We start from the raw sequence: 25,310 nt of genomic DNA on the forward strand, positions 1-25,310 counted from the left end.
TCCGGTTCTATCCCTGTGCATTTAACTGAATGTGTTTCCAAAGTCTGTCATCCATTTCCCCCTGTATTACATCAGTTCTTACAGGACAAATTGCTTCCCTCTCTGTTGCACCTCTGACCATTCCACTTTTCGGGAACACTTTCTCAGGGACAAAGGCTGTATATAAATAGCCATCTCTGAATACATTCACGTCAGCAGCCTCTGGAGCTGTGCATGATTCAATAGAAGGTGGTCCAGTTATGAGGGAGTGGTGCAAAAATTAGGATCCGCCCTTACGGGCAGCATCAACCCAGTTCTAAAAAGAAGGAGGAGACATTTGTTTCAGAAAAAATGCAGCGATTCCAAATAATTCTTGAGTGAACCTGGCACACTGTCCCCGTTTAACAGCTGCACCCACGTGCAAAGTTCAAATACTGCTGAGATGTAACGATGCAGATTAATATTTCCAGGAGCATTTAGGAGCCTGGGTCAGGGCTGGGGTTCGTGACTGCTCTGTGGGAAGGTGTAGAGGACACGGCCTTAGCCTGTAAACATTTCTCAGCATTCAGGTCCAGTTCAGCAGAAATAAACTGCTGCTGCTCTATACTATTTCCCACAGCCAACTAATGTCAGGGCATTTTGCAATACGCTGTGTGACATGATCTCTTTGAGTGGCACAAATACAAACACAGGTTGGGTGGAGAATGGATTGAGAGTAGCCGTGAGGAGAAGGACTTGGGGGTGTTGGTGGATGAGAAGGTCAGCATGAGCTGGTGATGCGTGCTGGCAGCCCAGAAAGCCACCCCCATCCTGGGCTGCATCCCCAGCAGTGTGGCCAGCAGGGCCAGGGGAGGATTCTGCCCCTCTGCTCCACTCTGGGGAGACCCCACCTGGAGCTCTGTGTCCAGCTCTGGAGTCCTCAGCACAGGAAGGACATGGACCTGTTGGAACGGGTCCAGCGGAGGGTCACGAAGTAGTTCAGAGGGCTGGAGCCCCTCTGCTGTGAGGACAGGCTGAGAAAGTTGGGGTTGTTCAGCCTGGAGAAGAGAAGGCTCCAGGGACACCCTATAGCAGCCTCCCAGTCCCTAATGGGGCTCCAGGAGAGATGGGGAGGGACTCTTGATGAGGGAGGGGAGCAATAGGACAAGGGGGAGCAGTTTTAAACGGAAAGAGGGGAGATTGAAATGAGATCTCAGGAAGAAAATCTTTGCTGTGAGGGTGGTGAGAGCCTGGCCCAGGTTGCCCCGAGAAGCTGTGGCTGCCCCATCCCTGGAGGGGTTCAAGGCCAGGCTGGATGGGGCTTGGAGCAACCTGGTCTGGTGGGAGGTGTCCCTGCCCATGGTAGGGGTAGTTCAGAGGGCTGGAGCCCCTCTGCTGTGAGGACAGGCTGAGAGAGTTGGGGTTGTTTAGCCTGGAGAAGAAAAGGCGGCCCCATCCCTGGAGGGGTTCAAGGCCAGGCTGGATGGGGCTTGGAGCAACCTGGTCTGGTGGGAGGTGTCCCTGCCCATGGTAGGGGGTTGGAACCAGATGATCCTTAAGGTCCCTTCCAACTCAAACCATTCTATGATTGTATGAAAAACAAGACTTAGTTCTGACTGAGGTAGCACAGCCCTAAACCAGACTCCCGTACTGGAATTATCACATTGGGTCCCCTGACACTCACCTGGGTCTGGTTACTGCTAATAGAGGAAAAATGCTACACACATACACAGCCCATGGTGGCATTTTCATCTAAACTGTTTTCAAATTTAGATCATACCTTTCGAAACAGGAAAACAGGGAAATGAGATCCTGAGGAGATGTTTAAATTCATGAAGTCTTCCTTTTTATGCTTTATCTTAACATTCCCTAGGCTGAGTAATAATGCTCAAAGTCAGTCAGACATTACCGAAATGAAAAAGCACCTGTAAAAATATTGTTGTCGTGTTATATTTCCGGCTGCATGTTTTTCAGGGTTTCATAGCTTTGTGATAAAATCTGACAAGATATTTAACACTGAAGTTTCTACTGCAAATACCGGGTAATTACATTTCATAGAAACCCTTAGCTTGCCTACTCTTAAGACACTTTTCATGAATTGTCTAATTAATTTCCCTTCTATATAAGGGGGCAGGAACTCTCTCAAAGCTGTCACAGTCTATTAACTAAACAAAGTTGATTTGAAATCCTGCTTAAGTGGATATTTACGGAGCAGCACATCGGAATGATTCATGCTGTATGTATATTTTTATGCCTTAATTATATTCAGCAATGGAATAGACTTACTTAATTTTAAGGCAGTGGCACAAACTGATTAATACCAGGAAATTGAGACCCAAGGTAGTTACCCAGTCATTTGCTGGTGTCTTGCTTCTGTAGCTCTAAGTCACAACTGGAACCCCGCCAGCAGCAGCGCAAAGCAAAGCCACCAAGTACAAACAATACCCTTTTCACCAGCCCATTTGCTCCCTTTTGCCTTTGAAATGACTTTATAAGGGCAAACTTCTACCCTCAGAAGTAAATGCATCATGCCAATGATATCATCTGTGGAAAAGCTCCTGCTGCAGTCCTGCTGCAGTCCAGTGCTTGCCTCCCCACCGAGGAGCGGGCACGTGTACGTCTGTGTTTAAATTTCAGGTTTTGGCAGAGATTAAAACATCTTGAGCTCCCAAAGAAAAGAAAAGAATAGAATAGAATAGAATATTTCATATAGAATAGAATAGAATAGAATAGAATAGAATATTTCATTTCAGTTGGAAGGGACGTGCAACAATCATCTCGTCCAACTGCCTGACCAATTCAGGGCTGACCACAAGTTAAAGCACCTTGTTAAGGACATTGACCAAATGCCTCTTAGACACTGACAGGTCTGGGGCAACGGCCCCTTCTCTAGGAAGCCTGTTCCAGCATTTGACCACCCTCTCAGTAAAGAAATGCTTCCTAATGCCCAGCCTGAACCTCCCCTACTGCAGCTTTGGACCATTCCCACACGTCCTATCCCTCGATCCCAGGGAAGAGGGCTCAGAACCTCCCTCTCCACGTCCCCTCCTCAGGAAGCTGTAGAGAATCATGAGGTCACCCCTCAGCCACTTTTTCTCCAAACTAGACAAACCCAAAGCCCCTCGTAAGGACATAGTCCCACCTGCTCTCAGATGGGGCAGTTTCAGGACTGCATTGGTGTGGGAGTATTAAGCATCTTCTTCCACCCTTCTGGAGTTAAATTGAGGCAGAAGGAAAACTGGAAGCGAGGAGGTGAGGTGAGAGGGAAATAATTGCTGGAGGGCAGGTGATGAAATGAGGTGAAAGAAAGAAAAGATGAGTCAATGACAGGGGAAAAGGCTGACACAGGTTAAGTTTCACAACATGACTGAAATGGTATAACAGCTTGTTGCAGCCAAGTGGCAGGGTCCTGCTTTTTCTCTCATATTAGTTTTGTCGTTTGTTTTTTTTTTTAACTTCTGAGTTAGTCTTCTCCTACTGAGGGAGAGAATAAATCAGCCCAGGTGTCCCCAAGTCATCATGCAGCCAGAAGCAGGGACTGTCCTTGCTCATATGGCAACAGTGAATTGCCAGATCAGCTCAGGTGTCCTGTGAAACATCGGCATGAGAAGGATGATGAACATGGGGAAAATAAGTAAACTAATACAAATTAAAATTTAATGAAGACATATTTAATTTGTATATATGCCAGTATTTTTTAATTGACGGAGAAACAGGGACCCAGATACCAAACCTAATAGTCCTGGATTTGAAAGAATAGTTTGGTATTCATAGCGGGAAGGAAGGTAGAAAACAGGGGAGGGGAAGGGGCAGCGCATCAATCAGAATCTGCTTTTATGTGCATTAATGCATTTTATAGATCTAAAGATGAGCAGAAGGACCATTACGACTTACTGCATAATGCATGCTCAGTGCCCAATTAAGCTGGCATGGGCAGGGATTCAGGAAAGTTAGTCTAAAAATTCCATCTTAGAACTCTGAAGCATCTTTATAATGACACTTTTTAAAGTAAAATTTAAAAAAAATAAAAAAGAGGAACTGAATCACATTTAATCCCTGTTTGAAATAGAGACCTATTATTGGCTTGTACTAGACACAGGGAGTCTTGTTTCAATGTTAGTCATAATATTGTTAAAAATGATCTAAACAGCTATTGAAGCCACTCCTGGAACTTCTTGCTATAATTAATGTTAAACAAAGAGAATACTTATTTTACTTTAAAGTGGTGCTTTTGAGACTCATTAAAAAATAGTGCCATGTGTTTATAAACATAACATATACCCAATAAACACAGGGAATACAGTGGTGCAGTCAGTTCTCATCCTATAACAATCCTCTCTTGCTGGGGTAGGAAGAGCGTACATGCTATTGCAGAAGAAAATCACAGAATCACAGAATGCTGTGGGGTTGGAAGGGACCTCTGGAGATCATCCAGTCCAACCCCCTGCAGGGTCACCCAGAGCAGGCTGGACAGGAGAACATCCAGAAGGATTTTGAATGTCTCCAGGGACGGAAACTCTACCACCTACCTGGGAAGCCTGTTCCAGGGCTCTTCATTCTTCAGTCAGCTTGACAGCACCACCAAAAGAGTCCAGAGCACTCATTAGTTACTGGAAGAGACTCTGGGAGTTGCGTGTGCTCTGATATTAGTGCCCATTGCAAAAATTAAGTTGGGGCCTCCATTAGGACCAGCATCTAACCATCTTGCTATTATTAATGAGGCAGGAGAAAGCTATGCTATTCAGTCACAGGAACCAAAAAAAGGAGATATAAGAGAAATTTAGCTGCAACTGCAACCATTATGCTTTCACAGGAACCAAAAAACAAGATATTATAAGAGAAATTTAGCTGCAACTGCAACCAAAAGGTTTCAGCTACCAATAGCATTATTGAGTTTAGTTCTCTACCCTATCCAGCCAAACTTAATTCCTTTGTATGCAAAGTCTGGTCATTGTGGTTTAAGAAGCACAAGTGAACAAAACTCACTGGGTAACAGTCATTTATAGTCCTATTCAAATTATAAATAGACATAGCTATTTCTAGTTGTCCCCGCTGTTATTCAGACTACAACTGACTTCAAATCTTCACAGGCTTCTTAGCTTGTGTCGGGCATTACAAATGCCAGCTATAACCCAGCAGCCTTTTATGGCAAGCTCTGGGCATGGGCAAAGGAGCTCTGGTCTGTCAGCACCTATCCGTGTTCTTTTAAAAATGACATTTCACTTTGTAAAGACAGTTTGGTGTGGAAGAGAAACTAAAGTCCCAGGTGCTTATTAATTTAAAATGTGAAGGCAGTGGGATCCACGGGAAAAATCCACCTGGAATCTTCCATCTGGTTCAGTGATGTTGATAATCAAGTCAGATAGATATTGTGCAGGCAAGCTGGAAAAAACTCTGCTTCCTCTCATTCTCCCACACTTGCTCTGATACTCAGCACGTGTATGATGCCTTTCACAGGTGTTCCTTCCAGACTGCACCTTTTTCTTCCAAGTCTGACACAAATCTCAAGACTTAGGTATCTGAAGGAGCTTATCCAAGCTAATTTATTTGTTTACTATCCCTAAGGTTCTTCCCCTCTCTTGCAGCTGCTGGGTGGAGGGAGGGTGGCCAGGGGTATCGTGCTTTCAGGCTTCTCCCTTCTCATGTAAGACATAAAGAGCCAGCAATGTCTACAGGTCTGAGTGGCATGGTTTGCAGGGGCATGTCTAAGGGTGTAGGTCCTAACTCTGGCCACTGGTAAGGAAATAAATTACATGTTGTTAGTGGTTTCTGTATTTTTCTATAAATCACATCCATAATTTGTCCTTCTCTTTGCCAAGGAACCCTACAACTGAACTAGTTCTTCATCTGTGGGGATTTTTTTTTTATTTTCTCCTGTGTCGTGTCAGAAATTCCAAGTCACAGAACAAAGAAACAAAGTTTGTTTTTCCAAAGAAAAAAAGAGATGGTGAAAACAGCCTTGACAGCTGTACTCTGTGGCTCAGTAAATTAAGACTTTTTACTTGCTCCTTTCAGGGATGTGTTTAGTCTAGATACTCTTGATTTATATATCTTTTTTGGCTGGATTGTAATTTTTGATGCAGATTTGCAGTGATTTCATTCAAGCTTATGTTTGCCTAGCATGAGAGAGACGTTGAGAAGCGTGTGAGTGAATTTAGTCCCTTAAAATATTTCCCTTCTCAGTTCGTTATTTTTGATTTTTACTGAAAATTTGCCTCTTGTTTTACAATCCACCTGAAAGTAGCAGGGGTTTGGTGGGCTGCTGGGAAATCATCTTTGTTTCTCTCTCCCGCAGAAGTGGCAGTGCACGGAGGATGCTTCTGGCAAACTTCGAATTCACAAATGCAAGGTATCTAGTGACATCCTTGCCATCAGAAAAAGGACCCGCAGCATTCACTCCCGGGGATACGGCGGCAAAGACAAAGACTGCAACTGTGGAGACACCGATTACCGAAACAGCAGGACCCAAAGAAAAAATCAAAGACAGTTCTTGAGAAACCCTAATGCGCAAAGTAAGTGTTATCTGATCCCTCAGACTCCGTCCGAGGCAAAGAGCAGGGGGAAATGGCTGGTGGAGTGATGGTTTACTAGTACGCTCTTGTTTTCACCTCTGTGTCTAATGAATACATCCATAATTGGCAGTCAGGTTCTACATAATTGCCCCTGTAATGTTAATAGCAATAATAATAATATTTATCCCTTGGATGATAGTGAGGAACAGTCTTTAGGCTGGAGGTGGTGGTGGTGGTGGTGATGCTCTGGGGCCACCTATCGCACTGTTCAATCATGACAACCCGGTGGCCTCCACAGATGAATCGCTGCCGTTATTCATTAAGATGGCCAGAACAAGTGTTTTCTTCCATCGTTAACACTGAATTCACATGCTGTTTGCTGATGTCCCCGGAGAAACCTTTTAGATGAGGTATCTCAGTGCTGTGAGTGCTGTCGAGTCAAAATTCTGCTGGGCTGCAACTTTCCGGCAATTCGGTACCGGGATCCCTGCAGGGACACGCATGAGATTGCAGTGTCCTCTAGTGGAGCGTGGGCTGAAGGGACTGTACAAGAGGGTTTTAGGGCAGCAGTACTTGAATTTGTTTCTGCTACTGATTTCTACAAAAGAAGCCTATTGAAAGAAGCCATTATTTTTAATGGAACAAGTATTTTCATCTATCTGGCCGGCGATGACGGTGAAGTTCTGTAGCTATAGCAATAAAAGCAGCCCCGGATTTCAGACTGTGTTCAAAAGCAGGCTATGTTCTCCTGCTCTCTATCTGGGGAATAAAATAAAGATGGGTCTGAAAAACAGGAAGATAGTGAAGTCGTAGGAGAAATGTAAAAGTTAGAAGATGCTGCACAGATGTCTATGAAATAAGAAAATAATGTCAGTATAATCCAAAATATTTCCTGATTCAAAACCTCCCCCACTCTGCATGTGAAGAAGAATCCCTGGTATTCTTTGTAGATTCAACCACAATATTGTCTGTCTTGAGCTGTCTCATTGTTCCGACTAAATGCTGCCTCGATATAATTTCTTCCATTTGTTTAGTGTGATATAAGGAACTTCACAGTGTGTACAGCCAGACCTCTGCTGAAATGTCTACACGTCACAGGCTGCCAGGGGGGGTTCTCAAACTGGGGAATGTTCCCTTAAGTTATATTTTCAAGGGGAGATAGCTGTCATATGCCTTGGAAGGAGAAAGTGTCACCAGGGTAGTTACTAGCAAGGGCTGAATAGGGATTGCAACTCAGGGTGGGGAGAGAAAGAAGGGTAGTGTGGAAAATATCTGAAGGGGACATCAGAAAAAGTCCATTTGTTATGTTTTCTTCTTTATAACGTTCTCATTCCTGTTCCATCCTCCTCCTCCAAATCCACCTTAGCGCTCATCCGAGTAGACCAGAGAAAGACTCATGATGATGAGGCATTGTTAAGGGAATTACTAATTCAAGCCTCAGTTTTTAAATGACACTTGGATGAGGTTCTTATATTCCAAACTCTTTCAGTGACTTGACTAATAAGTAGTATCATCAGAGACTGTTACAATGCCAGAAATTGTCCCACCTGACCCCATGAATCTTTCTGCATTATTTTATTAAAGAGCAGTATGGTTATAGATCAGAGAGATGCTTTGAAACTAGGGTTTTTTCTCTTCAGGAAGATGAATGTCTTCATTTACTTGACTGGGAAGCCTTTTTTCACTCGACAGCAGGCAACCGCTGGAACAGTTTAGAAGGATACAGTGGTTTGAATGCAGAGTTGAATGAGGCACACTATCTGCACTTCTAAAAGCTTCTTGCAGGAAAGGTTCAGTGTGAGTGTCTCAAAGGCAGACATAAAAACTGCAGCAGAACCGACACTGCCTGCCAAAGGCAGTGCTGTCTCACAGCTCTCGTTTTATCCTTTTGCATGAATTATTATTAACTGTTAGGTTACAAAGGTGCGCTCAGCATAGGTGTAGCAAATGGCAATGCCCTACACCTGGTTTTCACAAGCTGAATTATGTATTTCTAGGGCTCTGTGTGTGGCCTTGCTCGGCAGAACATGCTTTGGTGTGGTATTGACTGTGGGTTTTACTAGCTTGATTTGGGACAAGTGCGTTTAGCAAAAGGGGTTAAAAGTGTAAGAACTTCCAGACTGAGCCCAAACAAAGGTATTCCTGTACATAACATTAAAAAACCATCAAAGAGTTACTTGTCATAGTGAACCTGACTCATACACGTTGCTGTACTCACAAAGCTCCAAGACAGTAGCTGAAAGAGCTATAACCCTGCTAAGCTCAGAGATTTCAATGGGTAAAGGTGACACAATAAATCTCACTGTAGCTCTACAAGGCAGCAAGTTTTTGGTGGTCTGTGACTTGTACACATCTATATGAATACACATACTGATATATGATGGATTCTTACCCTTTTAATGCCTGCCTTTAAAAAGGAAAAGGTCTTATATTTTAAAAAAGTCGTCTTTATTCTAAAGCATAAGTCAAACTTATGTCATGTGCCAATTTACGGGTGGTCACCTTGTTTCACGGTACTGAATGGTTTTGTTTTCTAAAATGTTTTCTAATCCTATGGTTTCTGATCTTTTCAGTTTCTCTGTCTAGGTATCTGATTTCTAAGATACTGACTTTATCTGTGGATATAGATGTTAACTGTGGCATAAGGTCAGACTAGCATGAAATGCAAACCTTAAAACAATCAAAATTTCATGCTGCACATGGAAGTGTGGGCACCAATGTATTAAAAAAAATCATTAAATAAGTTTCTGTAAAGCCACATGAAAAAAAAAAAAACTGTTTTTATTGAACAGCATTCTTGCTCTTCAGAGGATGCTGTGTGTTTGTGGCACAGGTCAGGTAGACATGTGTATGCCACCAGCAATGTTTCTTTCTTCTGCTTCAGAATACAAACCCCGATTTGTTCACACTCGCCAAACCCGGTCCTTGTCTGTGGAATTTGAAGGTGAAATATATGACATAAATCTAGAAGAGGAAGAACTGCAGGTGCTGAAGACCAAAAGTATCACCAAACGTCACAACGCTGAAAATGAGGAAGAAGCAGAGGAAGCCAATGGTGCCCCTGGTGACCCAATGGTTGCTGATGGCACTGATGCCATAGGACAACCCAACTCTGTCAGAGTGACACACAAGTACAGTTGCTTTTTCTGTGTTGGGTTTTTTTTTCCTTAAAATTAAATCTTCATTTTCCAATTGTATTTAAGAACTTAAAACTATTGTTGGAGATTTTAGATTAGTATTTGTTAGTGGGAGGCTCATTTGAATTTAGTATGTGTACTTTAAAGGGAGGCATTTAGTTTCAGGTTTATTTCTGAGGAGGAGCAGGAACCTCCAAAGGGAGATTCATCCTCTGTATCAACACATGCATCTTATGAGGGATTAATCACCCTGTGAAGTTGATGCTACTGCTGTTCTTTACAAAGCCTAGGCTACCACCTTAACATAGAGGCCCAAATTCAAGATGACTGAAATCCCACTCTAAATGAGGACAGACTAGGTCAGTTACACTATTTTTCTTAATACTTAGTTGTTCGTAGCCACTAACATCAGTGGAAGAGGTTGCCCAGAGAAGCTGTGGCTGCCCCATCCCTGGAGGGGTTCAAGGCCAGGCTGGATGGGGCTTGGAGCAACCTGGTCTGGTGGGAGGTGTCCCTGCCCAGGGCAGGGGGGTTGGAACTTAATGATCTTTAAGGTTCCTTCCAACCCAAGCCATTCCATGATTAGCTCAGATACATTAGACCTGCTTATCTCTGAAGAGACCTGCAATCATTTTCCCATCCTGGAAGATGCCTAGATTTCAATTTTTAGCCCTACCCAAAATCTGAATGAAAAGGCAAAAATCTCAAAATATTTTTTAGTTTAAAAAAGCTAATATGACTGACCTGAAAAGTCAGGCAGATGCAGGCAACAAAAATCTTTTATTTTAACCTTTTTATAATTTAAAATATAGTGTTTCTTCCTTGCCTTGCCTTGCCTTGCCTTGCCTTCAAAAGCACCAACGAAAACATAAAAATTATTTTTTAATAAGTAAAAATTATCCTTTTCTTACATTGATAATTTCCAACCATGATGTTAATAAAGCCTCAAATGGCTTTCTGGAAAAGTTATTATTTCTCCATGAAGTGTTCTGACTTTTACTGAACACAGAATTGCTTTCAGAATTCTTTGAGTGAGGAAAAAAACATAATAAGAGAACATGGGAAGAAATAAGCATCTAAATCTTCGTTTGTCCTATTATTCTCAAAAATTAAAAGAAGGGTTCTGATGAAGCAGAACCCAAGAAAGGTTGTGTCTATAAAACTGGAATATGTCCTTAGTTAAGGATTTTCTGTTTACAGCATGGAGACTTTGAGAGCCCAGCCTGCAGCCTGCTGGGTCTTCTATCTCAGTCCACCTGAGATTTTATTTGTTTCTTAACAAACTCTTCTCAGATTTTATTTGTTTCTTAACAGAGTATACCAAAGAATTGACTTGGAATGTGAAAAGAAATGGAAGAAATGGGTGGGCCATTGGGAAACCACTGACCTTCTTTTTCTTATTTGTTAAACTCATGTCTACAGATGTTTTATTCTTCCAAATGACACTATTCACTGTGAGAGGGAGCTGTACCAATCCGCCAGAGCCTGGAAGGACCACAAGGCTTACATTGATAAGGAGGTAAGAGGTATTTTAAAATCCCAGTGAAGTCTTTGCAATGCAGTTTCAAAGAATAATTCTGACTCGGGAATATTCTCTGCAGATCGAAGCTCTCCAAGACAAAATTAAGAATTTGAGGGAAGTTAGAGGACACCTAAAAAGGAGAAAACCAGATGAATGCGATTGTAGTAAACAGAGGTAAGAGAGGCAGCATTCAACACTGAAAGATAAATTGCTAAGGTTTACACATTTTCCAAGTTTTTTGAGTCAGAAAAGAAAGGACATAGGCTTTATCAATATTTATAATTAGTGTAAGTACTCATTTTATCTATACCCCTTTTAAGAGTAGAAGCTACTGTGAATAGATAAATGTTAAAATTTTAAGCTTAAGTATGTTTTTATTCTACTAACATATTTGCACTCAGCTGTAGTTTTGCTCTAATCTAGCATAAGATCACCCACACAGATGTAACTTATTTAAATTAAGTGAAAATAACAAGTCATTCAATGTAGTTCCTTAAGAAAATGTCAAAGATGGCATCTCTCTGGTTTGTTTTTGGTTTGAAAATGGTTTCATGATTTGATAATTCCTAATGATTTTCCCTGTAGCTATTACAACAAAGAGAAAGGGGTGAAGGCCCAAGAGAAACTCAAGAGCCATCTTCATCCCTTCAAGTAAGATTGTTATTGTCTTCTCACTCATTCTCTCAGCTTGCTTTTTGGTCACTGGAGAAAAATAATTTGGGAGGTTTGGGGAGGGTTTTTTTTTTTGTGGAAAGGGGAAGGGAGGAAGTGAGGGAAAGAGAAGGTCACGTAAAGCAAGCTCTCACAAGAAACCTTCAGCAGTTTGGGCAGGCTTGTGAAAGTTTATGGATACTAATTTTAAAACCAATTGATAGAAAAAGAATTAAATTAATAATTTCAGAAGCTGATTGACCTCACAATTGTTAAAAAAATCCAGTTAAGCCTAAATGCAACGGTGCATCATTTCTCATGCTTGCTGAAGGGAACGCCTTGTCGTAACAACTGGGGTGGAATCCAATTAAGCCTTAATGCAACAGTGCATCATTTCTCATGCTTGCTGAAGGGAACGCCTTGTCGTAACAGCTGGGGTGGAAGCTGAGCTAGATGAAGGGCACATTCTCACCCTCTCATCTTTAAAGAAGCCAGAAAGATGTAAAAACTGCTAAAGCTGTTGTTAACCAAATAGAGACTGGTCTCTCTCCTCTCATCTTAAAGAAGCCAGAAAGATGTAAAACCTGCTAAAACTGTTGTTAACCAAATAGAGACTGGTCTCTCTCAGCCGTGCCCAACTTTCTCTCTCCACAGAGAGGCAGCACAGGAAGTGGATGGCAAACTGCAGCTGTTCAAAGAGAACCGCAGAAGGAAGAAGGAAAGGAAGGGGAAAAAGCGCCAGAAGAAAGGAGACGAGTGCAGCCTTCCTGGCCTGACTTGTTTCACCCACGACAACAACCACTGGCAAACAGCACCATTCTGGAACTGTAAGTCTCGTGTCCACATGCAGACACGATCTGGGTTGTCCTCTACTGTGTTACGGAGTTCCCACCTCATGCAATCAGAGCATTATTTGGAAGAACAGGCACTGACTAATGCTGCTTCTGCTGTTATTCTGAAATAGGAAGGAAGAACATCCCTATGGTATGCTTGTAATTGTTGCATTACTTATTTATATGAAATTATCACAAGAGGCTCAATGCCAAACACTGCAGAAGCCAAAAGGAGAGGTGACCTCTAAAATATAGACTTCAGTAACCAGCCGCTGAGATTTGTGTCATCTCTTGGAGATCAAGATGGCCAAATATTTCATAGGAATTTTAATTGGGTTTCCAGGTATTAATGAATACCTTATTCTTCTAATTGTCATAAATCCTTTTAAATTTTGTCACAAACTTCATCACGTAAGAGGTCTAATTTAATTTTACCATGTTGGTTTCAAAGTGTAGCAACCAACTTACCTTGCTGTGAAGAAAATGCAGATACTATTCCTTATGAATTCTTCCTGTCATTCCCGTTTTTTCTATTCTAAAAGAATTTAAAAATCACAAGTGGTGGAACACTCACCTGGTGCAGAAGAACAAAATATCATAGCTAGAAAATATTTTAAATTCCTTTAAACAGGGTATATAGATAACCATCCCATTGAGACAAGCTTCAACGTTTCTTGGTATTCAGCATTAGCTAAGCAACACCTTTCTCCCCTTTGGTGGCAGAGGAAGAAAAGTGATTGAAAACTTTACTCTCAAAAACTTGAAGATCAAGTAACGATTAAGTTACAAAATATTTGACTCCAAACAGAAAGTTTGCTACGAGCGATTTTTCATTTGGAGAAAGATGTTGTCTCCTGCTGGTCATCTGTTCTGATTGCACTAGAACTTCTGTTAATGTGCTTTTGATGTTTTAAAGTGTTCCTAAAGCAGTCATATGCATGTTGTTTGTTTAAAAGGCAACAATTAAATTGGCTTATTACTTTTTAACTGTGGAGTAACAAACAGCTATGAAAAGTTCTCTCAAATTGCTATACATTCTGGTAATGTGCCAGCAACTGTCATGGGCTTAAAAAAAATGTCCCTTTGACACATTTCTTAACTTAAAGAAGAGCTAAGGTATGGACCCACATTATACAGATAAAAAGGTCTGATACTATTACTATTTTTATGAAGTTTGTTCAAAATATTGATCCTGTTACAACCAGTCACAGTGATAATAAAAATTCTAAATAAATCTAGTTTAAAATCTAAGGCAATATTAATATTAGAATTATTAGAATTAAATAAACATTTGTCTACAGACAAATTTTGTTAGCAGTTAGTTTGAAGATTAAGAGAGATACCTTTCTTACAGCCTTTTTTGCTGGCAGAATAAGATGATAGACAAGATATTCCCTGGTTGCATCTATGGCTACTATGACGTGGATACAGAGGTCTTCAGTCAGAAGTGGAATCCCACTCTGGGTTTCCCTGGGTTGAAAAGTGAAACCAAGATGTAATCCAGTTACATTCTTTGGGATAGCAGCATTTATTCTGTTTTAGATGAGAACCTAGCATTATTCAAATAGAAGTGTGTTTTTAAATTGATCTAGAATTGAAGCACATGAAAAACCTTCGGAAGTTTCACTAGTAGAAGAAAAAAGCATAATATTATTTTTCACTGAAAGCTCATAACCTGTTTCTTTAATTACAGTGGGCTCTTTCTGTGCTTGCACAAGCTCGAATAACAACACCTACTGGTGTTTGCGAACCGTTAATGACACCCACAATTTTCTTTTTTGTGAGTTTGCAACTGGCTTCTTGGAATATTTCGACATGAACACTGACCCCTACCAGGTAAACCCCTTTCCCTGTTCCAAGATGTTCTTCACCAAACTCCTCTAGGTTTTGGGTTGGTTTTTTTATTATTATTATTTCTGTTAACAAGTATTTTTTTCCCTCCATCCTTCTTTTTCTCAGCTGACGAATACAGTCCATACAGTGGAAAGAGGCATTTTGAATCAATTGCACATACAGCTCATGGAACTGCGAAGTTGTCAAGGTTATAAGCAGTGCAATCCGAGGCCGAAAGGACTTGAAACAGGTACAAGAAAAACAAAAGTGTTTATTTCCATTTTGTTCCCCTTTTTTTTTTTTTTTGGATCTGTTCAAGTACTAATTGTAACAATGAATTAGTGGCTTTCCTTAGTGTCGCTCTGAATAGTCTGGAATGATCCATGTCCACCATCCTGCACAACTGCACGATGAGGAAGCTTCTTTGCAAGTTCGTGCAGGTTATTCTAGAGAGATTCTGATGGCAAACAACAGCATTTGACCAAAAATGCTGCAGAAAGGTTGTGTTATTTGAACTAATCAATAGCAAGCACATGGAGATCTTCATAGTCATAACTCTTTTCTTTGTTGCAGGATTTATTTGGTTAGTTTTTGCCTCCCAGTAGCAGGTGAGGTATTGAATCTTGTGTTTAATCCAATTGCTGTCTGCCCATATGAACAACCTCAGGCTGTACACCACGACTGAGATTTAACATTGCAAACTTCTAATCAGCAGTAGTTGCCTTCATTTTTGAGAAAAGTGATATTTCTTTACAAGATTCTCTGAGTACAAAAACAGCTGGAATATACTCTTCATAACTCTGGAATTCATTGCACTTCAATTTGGTTGACTGAATATTGTGATTTTTTTTTTTACAGGAATATTCCCTCTACGTAAATTATTGTGTTGCATCTTTGTATCTCTTTCTTCACCTACAAACGTTTCTCTTTTTTTACATCATCTAATTGTTTGGGGGTTTTACTATTTTTTAAAAACTGTGGATTTTCAGTTCTTTTATATAAAACTTCCAGGAAATCTTTGTTCGACTGCAGCTCTGTCTTTATTTAACACAGTACGTTTCTTTTTAGGAATTAGATGCTGTGCATGGAAAAACTACATTGTGAATGGTTTTTACAAGTTCTAAATACTAACAAAAGTTACTCTTGTATTTTCCTATATCAGGAAATAAAGATGGAGGAAGCTATGATCCACACAGGTATCCACACTTTTTTATTCTCCTCAGCAGCTTCTTTCCAAATAATTGCATGACTCCAGTCCATTTCAACTAATGTCTGTATCCTGCCATGTTGCACACAGCGTAGCTTTTGATGCATGCATTTTCTAACTACTCTACACTGAACTTGGCCATTGTTTTTCAGATCTACCATTCTGCATTTAACATAACTCATTGTCATAGCAAGACTCCATGCAGCTCATATTCCATGCCTGTATTTCTTAGATGTTTACACAAAGAAAATAACACAAAAAGAACCACCTCTTTTGGGGTTGTTTTCCTGTTGTTGGGTTGATTTTGGATGGGTTGGGTGTTTTTTTCTGGTTTTATTTAGGAAGTCTATACAGCTGCCTTTTAAACACAAAACAAACGTGCTTTAAAAGTTTTCTGAGGTATATGTATCCACAGAACCTAATTACAGAATGATATGGGGTTGGAAGGGACCTCTGGAGATCATCCAGTCCAACCCCCGGCCAGAGCAGGGTCACCCAGAGCAGGTCCCACAGGAACGTGTCCAGATGGGTTTGAATGTCTCCAGAGAAGGAGACTCCACCACCTCTCTGGGCAGCCTCTGCCAGGGCTCTGCCACCCTCACAGGAAAGAAGTTCCTCCTCATGTTTAGATGGAAATTCTTCTGTTCCAGTTTGTGCCCATTACTTCTTGTCCTGTCTCAGTACACACAGATGCTCGAGTTCAACATTTCAGTTCAAGCCCCATCCTGGTGGAAATTGCTGGGTTTTTCTCTAAACCAAAAAATTTTTAAATTAACAGAAAACATTTCCCGGGAATCCCTAAAAGGATCTCTTAGGAGTATCCTTTTCTTGATGTCTGCAGAGGAACCAACAGGGTAAGAAAGGAAAAACCCCGTGCTGCTAACTCACCTGAACCACCCCTTGGGCTTCCTTCTGACTTTGTAGTTCCCCGTTTCCAGTTGAAAACACCTGCAGTCGGTACCACACTACCTGTGTTGGAAGCACAATATTGGGACAAGGGGCCTGTAGGGAAAGAACTGGTGTCACTGGTGTCCTCTGAGGGACAGAACATGACTGCAGACACGGAGGGTAACAGGATGTGGGAATTACGCTCTCTTCTCCTGCTTGTCTGAGGTTTTCCAAAGCCACCAAGGAGGTGGCTGTACCTATTTGTCTTTAATCTCAGGGGAGACATATCCAAATCCCTTACTGGCTTTGACACAAGGCAGCCATGGATAGCACCATAGGACTCTGGGGTATGATAATTGGAGAGTGAAGCTTGGCTAATCTTTGATTTAAAAAAAATCAGAAGACGTGTTACTATGAACAGTTAGCAATGATGTTTCTCTCTTTTGGGTTTATGACAAGGCTGAGAGATCCCAAAATATTGATCAAGGAAATCACTGCCCTGCTCTTACTCAAATGCAACTCGTCTGCACTTTCCTGTTTCACGCCTATTTGTAATGAGATTTCTTGCAGAGGAAACCCTTTTCTTTCCTTTCTCCTTCCCCCTGTATGCTTTGATTTCAGTGGGAAACTTTTCATGCTTACTGCTAAGTTGTGGAATTAAGCTGTGACTCAGTAAACCAACATAAAAGCAGCTCTAGGACCCTTAAACTTTGCTTTCCTATTTGTTTAACATGTATGAATACAAGTTATCTCGGTCCCATGTGTTTAAACAAGTTATGTTTTTTTCTTCTTGCCATGAGGAACATGGAATAATTCCCAGTGCCTTCCCAGCTGTGAAACTCCTCTGAGGCTGCAGACACAGTCTTACATTTAGAGGGGAAAATTATAAATCCAGTACAAAGGAATGTGTAGCTCTGACATTTTTGAGGTATTTTGTAGGAATGCAGCAAACTCCTTGCTGATCTTACTTCTGCTGAAGCTGATGGAAACCCTGCTTCTCCTTGCCAACCCCTAGACCTTCCCACAGCCCACCCTGCCTTGCCTAGTGCAAGCCCTTGTCCCACTGCCTGGGACAGACAGGAGAGGCTCCTCTGGGCCTGAAGGCACCTTTCTTGCCCCTACTTTGCCCCCCACCACCCTGGTCCATCCCCAAACCTCTTACTGGTCAAAGGGCAGCACTCCCGTTTCAGTGCCTGCCATCACATACCAAACCTCTTTGGCCACTGACTGTTCCTACAGCAGTTTGTTCTCTGTACAGGCTCTGATTTGGCAAAGAAAAAGAAAGGTATGAAACTATCAATCCACATTGTAACAGAGCAAAATTTTAATAATGTCACCTTTGCAGTGTGGTTAATATTTTACAGGGCTTGGTGACTAAATTCCTCAAAAGTGCGTCCCTTCCCATGATGTTTTTCAAGGCTTTTAATACCTCTAAGCACTGGAATAGTAAGATTTCTTTCTTGAAACCTCTGCAGTATTTAATTATTTTTTGTTTCAGGAAACAAATTATCCATAATTTGACTTAGGAAGATGGCTTTCATGTGGCCATGCCATGATTTCATTTCTCTTGTCTACTCCAGGAAAAGAAAGAAGATGCTCTGTCAAACCTGTCCTACTAAATCCAAAAATCTCATCTTTCTTCCTGTAACAGGGAGTTTGCCAAGTGTTAAAAAAAATATATTCCTAGAACTTGCTTTAAAAAAAAATAACACATTTAAATTTTATGTTGTAAAATATTTAGAGCTGTTGTATTAAGCGATGAAATATCTATTAAGATCGAAGATTCAGGTGCTTCCAAGTGAAGGAAGTGGTTTCCCTTTGGTGGGAGCAGAATAAAGCCCCTCATCATAAGAAAATGTCAAGATTTTTTCTGACCACGATGGTACTTTTCTGACTTTCCATATGATGGACTAAATATTAGAGAAATTCTTTCTAGTGTGAAATCCCAAGCTATTAAAGAACCAAAGAATATAAGCTATGATAGGTACAAGCTGTATCTTCTGTTTTACTTGAACAATGAGAAAGGCCAAGTTAAAATGCAAACAAGCTAATGGAGGTGCCAAGAACACACTGTAGGGATGAAGGGTTCAATACAGATAAATATTTGTGCTCAGTTCACGCTGTTGGACTGCATCCACTTGAACTTCTAAGTTAATTACTACTAGCCTACCTGCCTGTCCAATTTTCAGAAAGAGAGTAATTCATCTCAGTGAGCTAATTACTAAATATTGCTTTCAACATCACCTGTAAGGACAAATTTGCTGGTTGCCTTGCCAGGCTTTTGCATTATCTGATTAGTTTTCATTTGTAATCCATTTTGTTGATAAAGTCTTTGGACTGGACACAGTCTGCACAGTGAATTAAATGAAATAGTGGTGTCCAGTGTTACTTGTCAATATAAGATTTCACACTACATTTCATCATCTGGGTCACTACAGCCCCTGCAACGCCTTTTAAAATCTTTTGGAAATGGGTTTCCTTCATGTCTTTGCTTTTTCTGATTGTGATCAATATAAAATGCAGCTCCATTGCTACTTATAGACTCATATGTATGCCCTTTATTCAAACTCATTATTTGATAAAGCTCTTAGACATTTTCTTTGACAGCTTTTTTTTTTTTAATTAAAAAAAAAAAAAACTTAGGAGGGTCTATATCTATATATATTTTAACACTATTTTAGAGTGGTCCAGTCCTATAAATTAATTCACACCGAGCTTTTACAGCTTTTCTTTCTCCTCCGTGTAAATGAAAACGAACGTTTACAAAGTAAACAAAATACTCCCTTTGGCTATCATTTATTAAATAAAGTGTGGCTGGTTGGTTTGTAGACTATTTGTCTCAAGCTACCCAGACACCAAATTCCTATGGGTGATGTTGAAGCTCAGGTCACTAACGCCTTTCAGAGTTAGTCCCATCTTTCATACTTAACCATCGTTCATTCATTCCATATTTTGGTGGAGCATTCAGGAAAGGCAAATGGATGATGTGTGTGTTGAAGCACCTTTCCTACCTTGAGGTATCAGAGGAAAGATTTATCTCCGATTGTCATCACAAAGCCCCGTTAGACCAGATTTTGCTCTTTTTTACTCAGTCCAGGGACGTAGCAAAAGAGAGGGAGTTTCTGGCTGTGTGTTCAGCAGGAGCTGTGAACGTACCCGAGGCCAGATTCATTAATATGATGGCAGAAGATGTAAAGGCAAAAGGATTATGTGTGTGTTGAAGCACCTTTCCTGCCTTGAGGTATCAGAGGAAAGATTTATCTCCTGGAGCATTCAGGAAAGGCAAATGGATGATGTGTGTGTTGAAGCACCTTTCCTACCTTGAGGTATCAGAGGAAAGATTTATCTCCGATTGTCATCACAAAGCCCCGTTAGACCAGATTTTGCTCTTTTTTACTCAGTCCAGGGACGTAGCAAAAGAGAGGGAGTTTCTGGCTGTGTGTTCAGCAGGAGCTGTGAACGTACCCGAGGCCAGATTCATTAATATGATGGCAGAAGATGTGGAGAGTCTTACATTTTGAGCTACGCATGTGATGAATAGTGGTGCTTTCAAGCAAATTGGTGTAGAAGCACACATGGAAGCTTTGTTTGCACTTTTAAGCTGGTGTTCACCATCAGGCTTTATTCTTTCTTTCAACAGAGGACAGTTATGGGACGGATGGGAAGGCTAACCTGCCCAGTTTCACTGGTGACATCAACTGGCAAGGACTGGAAGACTTGTACAGTGTGAATGACAGTGTATATGAGTACAGATCCAACTATAGACTTAGTCTGGCTGACTGGACTAATTACTTGAAGGATGTAGATAGAATGTTTGCACTGCTGAACAGTTACTACCAGCAAAATAAACCAGACAAGGCTAACGTCGCTCGAAGCAACGGGGATGGGGACGAGTCATCCACGCCGTTTGCCTCGGTGGAAATGTCTTCTGCTGAAGAATCGAGCGGCTCTCCTTCAGGAGAGCTGCAGCTTATTGTGCCAACGGACTTGGCAGCCCTCGCTTTGAGCACGGTGAATTTAAGCCAGGAGAGGAAACTTGAATTAAACAACGATATTCCTGAGAAAAGTAGTTCGAGTGACGCACACTGGAGAAATAGTCATCAAGCTGAAAAATGGACGGAGGATAAAGAGTCGGACCGTTTTGATATGGATTTCAGCGGGAACGGTTTGATAGAGTTGGAGTCCCGGCATAGCTTCATGCTACAACCCATCAGCATTCCTCAAAAAGACACTCCTCAGAACAGTGACACCGCGGAAGATATATTTGAAGATCAAATATATCTTCCCGTGAGGTCCGATGAACCCCTCGTTCATCAGGCTGGAAACGTATCCATTAGGGATTCATCTGTTGGTACCCAGAAAACAGGACCTCTCTTAAAAAAAACTGAACAGAGTCTTGCAGGGGAAACCTCCCAAATCCTAAGCGTAGAAGGCAGTGCCTCAGCTCCACTCTCCTTGGATTAGATCAAGTTGTAAACCATTAAATCAGTTCTCCTTTTTTTCTTATTAGCAAACTAATAAAGGTGATCATGACAACCGACATTCCACGTTTATTGTAGATACGTTTTGCAGCTAAATTGAGCCCAGTTCAGTATTTGTCCGTGTGCATTCGTTTTTTTTTCACACGCACATATTTTCACAGTAATTCTCCCCACTGGGAAGCAAGATTTCCAGTTTGTGATGAAAAGAAACAGTGTTAACTTCCACATGCAGTAGCACGTTCTCCAAAAGCCAAGAATTATTCCTGTGAAAGGGATGTTCCAAGTTTACTTTCTCTGTTTCCAAATGATCCCACCATGAATGAATGTTTCAGTCCACCCAACCTGTCTGCATAACGGCTTTTTCATAAATTATTTTAACCACTGGAAATTCCTAATGTCACGCTTTTCAGTAAAATGCACTTTTAAAACCTGTATGCCATACCATTTATGAATCCAATACCTTACATGTTCTTAGTTTGCTCGTCGTCTCATGTAATTGTGAAACCAATAGGCTGACAGGAAAGAGGAAATCAGCAGGGATTGTGGAAACAGACTCTGAATATTATTTTTAGCAAAAAATATTGCATGTTTGTGTTGCTTTGATTTAATTAAATTTACTCTCAGAAAGGTATGGCTAACGATTGTTAACCATAGGAGGATTTGTTTAAACTGGATTGTCTCCTTATATGTTGATGTTGTCAGTATTAAAACTCTGTGAGGTTTTTTGACTTTTTTTTTTCCTTGCCGATATTGGTAGAAAGGTTTACATCAATACATATATGCTTTTCTCACCGCATCTAATGCCTATTATCCCAAACAGTATCCTAAAAGCATTATTAGAATCCTGAGACTGAAATTCTTTTTGTTTTGTTTTGTTTTTTTTTCCAACAGGCATTAAAGGGAATGATAAAATCATGTTTGATTTACATTGTTCTAGATACAAAAGGCACATGAGCTAAAAACCAGTAGTTTAGATAATTTTTGCTGTTGTATTCTAAATATTTTCTTGAACTTTACCAAACATTAAATTTTATAAAGTATAATACGAAAATGACTTTGCAAATCTGTATTACTCAGAACTTAGTGTCTTCCCTTGCTTTTTCTAAAAATGTCTAAATAATTAGTGCAACAACAACGAAGGAGAATTACCTCAAACAGACGTAATTCCACAGCATCCAATTCACAGGTGTGTTTCCCATCTGTTCCGTGTTATTTAGTGTAGTGAGTATTTCTTGGCTATTGCAAGCACTGCAGGTTAAACTTACATTCATTGCATTGTATTTTAAGTTGAAACTTTTTAAAAAGGAGATTCTTTTAGTAGGATTTTATTAATTTTAAGAAGCAGTCTTTTTGATGGACTCTGTACATATGTTAAAATTACTAGCTCTTTATCTGATGTATGTGTCATGGGCTGATTGATAGAAAAACGTATTTATGGTCATGAATGATGCTATTTGTACATAGGTTTTAAGTTACTAGGATACAGACTGTGTTTTTAAATCTTGTATAATATTTCTGTGATACTTTTATAGAACAATTCTGGCTTCGGGAAAGTCTAGAAGCAATATTTCTTGAAATAAAAAGTGTTTTACTTTACCTGCTTCAGAGAAGTCCAGATGATCCAGTTTTCCTGCTGATTAAGATTTATTTTTACAGTATGTTACAGGTTTCATTTTTAAGATTCCATCCACATTTAAAGCCATGGGAAACGAAAAAAACCACACCACGTTCGGTTAGTTTCTAAAATATTCCTGGAGATTGTGAATAATATATGTTGGTTTTTTTTGTTTAAGACATGTTGTGATTACTTTTTTTTTAAATTCTCAATTCATCTGATCCTTTTATCCTTAAAGTCAATGCATCAAGATGCAGAACAGGTGGCTCCCAGGTGTGAAGGGATATTAATTAAATGGTGCCACCCCCTCCTTTGCTGCTTTCCCTCCTCCCTGCAGAGTTCTCACTCTGACAGCAAAGAGGAGCAGAGCAGACACGCGAAAGGGCTTAAGGGGAATGGAGCACAGATCCAGCAGATCAAAGGAGGTGATTCTACCCCTCTGTTGCTCTCTGGTGAGACCCCACCTGGAGCACTGTATCCAGCTCTGGTCTTCAGCACAAGAAGGACAAGGACCTGATGGAAAGGGTCCAGAGAAGGCCATGAAGATGCTCAGAGGGCTCGAGCACCTCTACAGTGAGGACAGGCTGAGAGAGTTGGGGTTGTCCAGCCTAGAGTAAAGGAGGCTCTGGGGAGACCTTAGAGCCCCTTCCAGTCCCTAAAGGGGCTCCAGGAGAGATGGGGAGGGACTCTTTGACAGGAAAGGGAGTCATAGGACAAGGAGAAACAGTTTTAAACTGAAAGAGGGGAGATTTAGATGAGATTTTAGGAAGAAATTCTTTGCTGTGAGGGTGGTGAGACACTGGAAGAGGTTGCCCAGAGAAGCTGTGGCTGCCCCATCCCTTGAGGAGTTCAAGGCCAGGCTGGATGGGGCTTGGAGCAACCTGGTCTGGTGGGAGGTGTCCCTGCCCAGGGACTCCTCCCAGGGGGTTGGAACTCCATGATCTTTAAGGTCCATTCCAACTCAAACCATTCTATGATTCTATTTCAAACAAATTTGTATTTTTTAGCACATAACTAATACCAACCAAATCTAGTCCTAGAGGAACCTGTGGAATTTTGCAATTTATTTCTGCACCATCAATACTTAGGTGTGATTCAGTGGTTACTGAATTCAGTGGAAAGATCTGGTTTTGTCTGACTACGCACTAACAGACCAAATACTTCATCACCTGATCCGGAATGACTGCTACCCACATACCTTTTTTGTAATTTTCTCTTTTTTTGTCAGAAATAAAACACACATGATATGCTATTTTTTATTTCCAAATATCAAGTATTGAAGAGTTTGTTTTGTAAACACATGTTTACAACATATGCTGACAATAGATTTCATTAAATGATGTGTTACACAGCTTTCAAATTATTCTAAGCTCTGCTGAGAAATAAATACCAATTAAAAAACCCCATACAGGAGCCTAAAGTATGCAAAAGAAACCGCATAAACCAATTAGTCTCTTTTTACCACAGCACAGCACCCACACACTCATACAGTCAGACATACTCTACAAATTTCCTTAATACTCTACACATTTGCTTAATAATGAGGTTTTTAAAAAACTAAACAGTTACAGGCAGCGTGCCCACTCCATGCTCCTGTTGTCCTACCCAGACCATCGCTGTTCTGCTTGAGTCCTTTGGTTGAGGTACGTGCTGCAGCCGAGGGCAAAACTCCCATTTGATCAACTGGGGAAAAGAGCAGGTCTTAATCTTATTTTCCATACCAAAACTCAGTTTCAGATGATTTTGTACTTTTGTTTTGTTTTGTTTTGAAGCTTCCCTCTATGTTTTCAAATATGGAGTTTGTTAAAGAGGTAAAATTTCTGACCTATCAGTTGGAGGGGTAGCTCTCAGGGCTATTTAGGACTCAGGTGCCTCTTCTGCATGAGCAGTCCAGGCACATAACACAAAATAATTACCTTGCAGAATTCAAAATGTAAGGGAAAAAAATTATCTTCAAGATTTTAAAACCAAATTCCTCTGATTTAAATCATAGCTCACTATAAAGTTGAGCAGATTTGGCCTCCTTCCATTGCTAGAGGTAGAATTTTCTCTTATTCTACCCCTCTCTTTCTGGTGTTCCATGGAAGAACATTAATATTTCAGATCTGAATCATCAATTTAATTCGAACGCTTACTAAAGTTGCTTGGTTAAGGGGGTCCCAGAATTTAGCCCAGTATTTCTTATCATTACTATCAAATTTATTTTCAGCCTCTGCTTAAGCAAAGCCACTAAACAAAGATGCTACAGCAGGATAACTACATCCCACATGAGATTTCTGTGGTCGGTGTAGCTTTAACCTCAGCCATTAGCACTGGGCCAGATCCTGTGCTGCCTCCTTCCCACAGAAGAGCTAGGGTAGGAATTGGCCCACCAGGAATCACAAACACTGTCTTTGCTGGAGCAGCCCAGACTTTAAGAACAAAACCACATGCAGTCGCATCACTGATATGCCTTGAATATGTCGTTTAAGTCATAGTGAATACGTCATAAAATACTTCAGTACCTATTAGCACCACAGTGTTGTTTAGTCATTTGTCCAAAGATTATCGAGCTGTCTCACCCTTCCTAGAGGTGAACAATGTTTTGGATGCTTTTGGTAGCCCTTCATGAATTCCACAGCTTTTTACCTATTCCCTATCATGAACAAAATGTTCTTACAGGATAACATTGTG

The 25,310-nt window shown here is 40.7% G+C and overlaps 1 protein-coding gene across 5 annotated transcripts in view; it reads left to right on the plus strand.

The window, feature by feature from the left end:
* SULF1 (sulfatase 1) overlaps positions 1–22,814 on the plus strand; it is a 154,487-nt gene extending 131,673 nt beyond the window's left edge. For all 5 annotated transcript variants that reach the window (XM_014939652.1, XM_014939654.1, XM_014939653.1 and 2 more), the window contains 10 exons: positions 6,254–6,470; positions 9,355–9,601; positions 11,030–11,126; positions 11,209–11,303; positions 11,715–11,780; positions 12,435–12,607; positions 14,307–14,449; positions 14,573–14,696; positions 15,609–15,642; positions 20,182–22,814. In XM_014939652.1, the coding sequence (XP_014795138.1) occupies positions 6,254–6,470; positions 9,355–9,601; positions 11,030–11,126; positions 11,209–11,303; positions 11,715–11,780; positions 12,435–12,607; positions 14,307–14,449; positions 14,573–14,696; positions 15,609–15,642; positions 20,182–20,212 (1,227 nt within the window). In that variant the 3' untranslated portion in view covers positions 20,213–22,814. The remainder of the gene's footprint in view (positions 1–6,253; positions 6,471–9,354; positions 9,602–11,029; positions 11,127–11,208; positions 11,304–11,714; positions 11,781–12,434; positions 12,608–14,306; positions 14,450–14,572; positions 14,697–15,608; positions 15,643–20,181) is intronic.
* Positions 22,815–25,310: the final 2,496 nt, after the last annotated feature.

Source organism: Calidris pugnax, unplaced genomic scaffold, assembly GCF_001431845.1.
Source record: "Calidris pugnax isolate Ruff unplaced genomic scaffold, ASM143184v1 scaffold5, whole genome shotgun sequence".
NCBI lineage: Eukaryota > Metazoa > Chordata > Aves > Charadriiformes > Scolopacidae > Calidris > Calidris pugnax.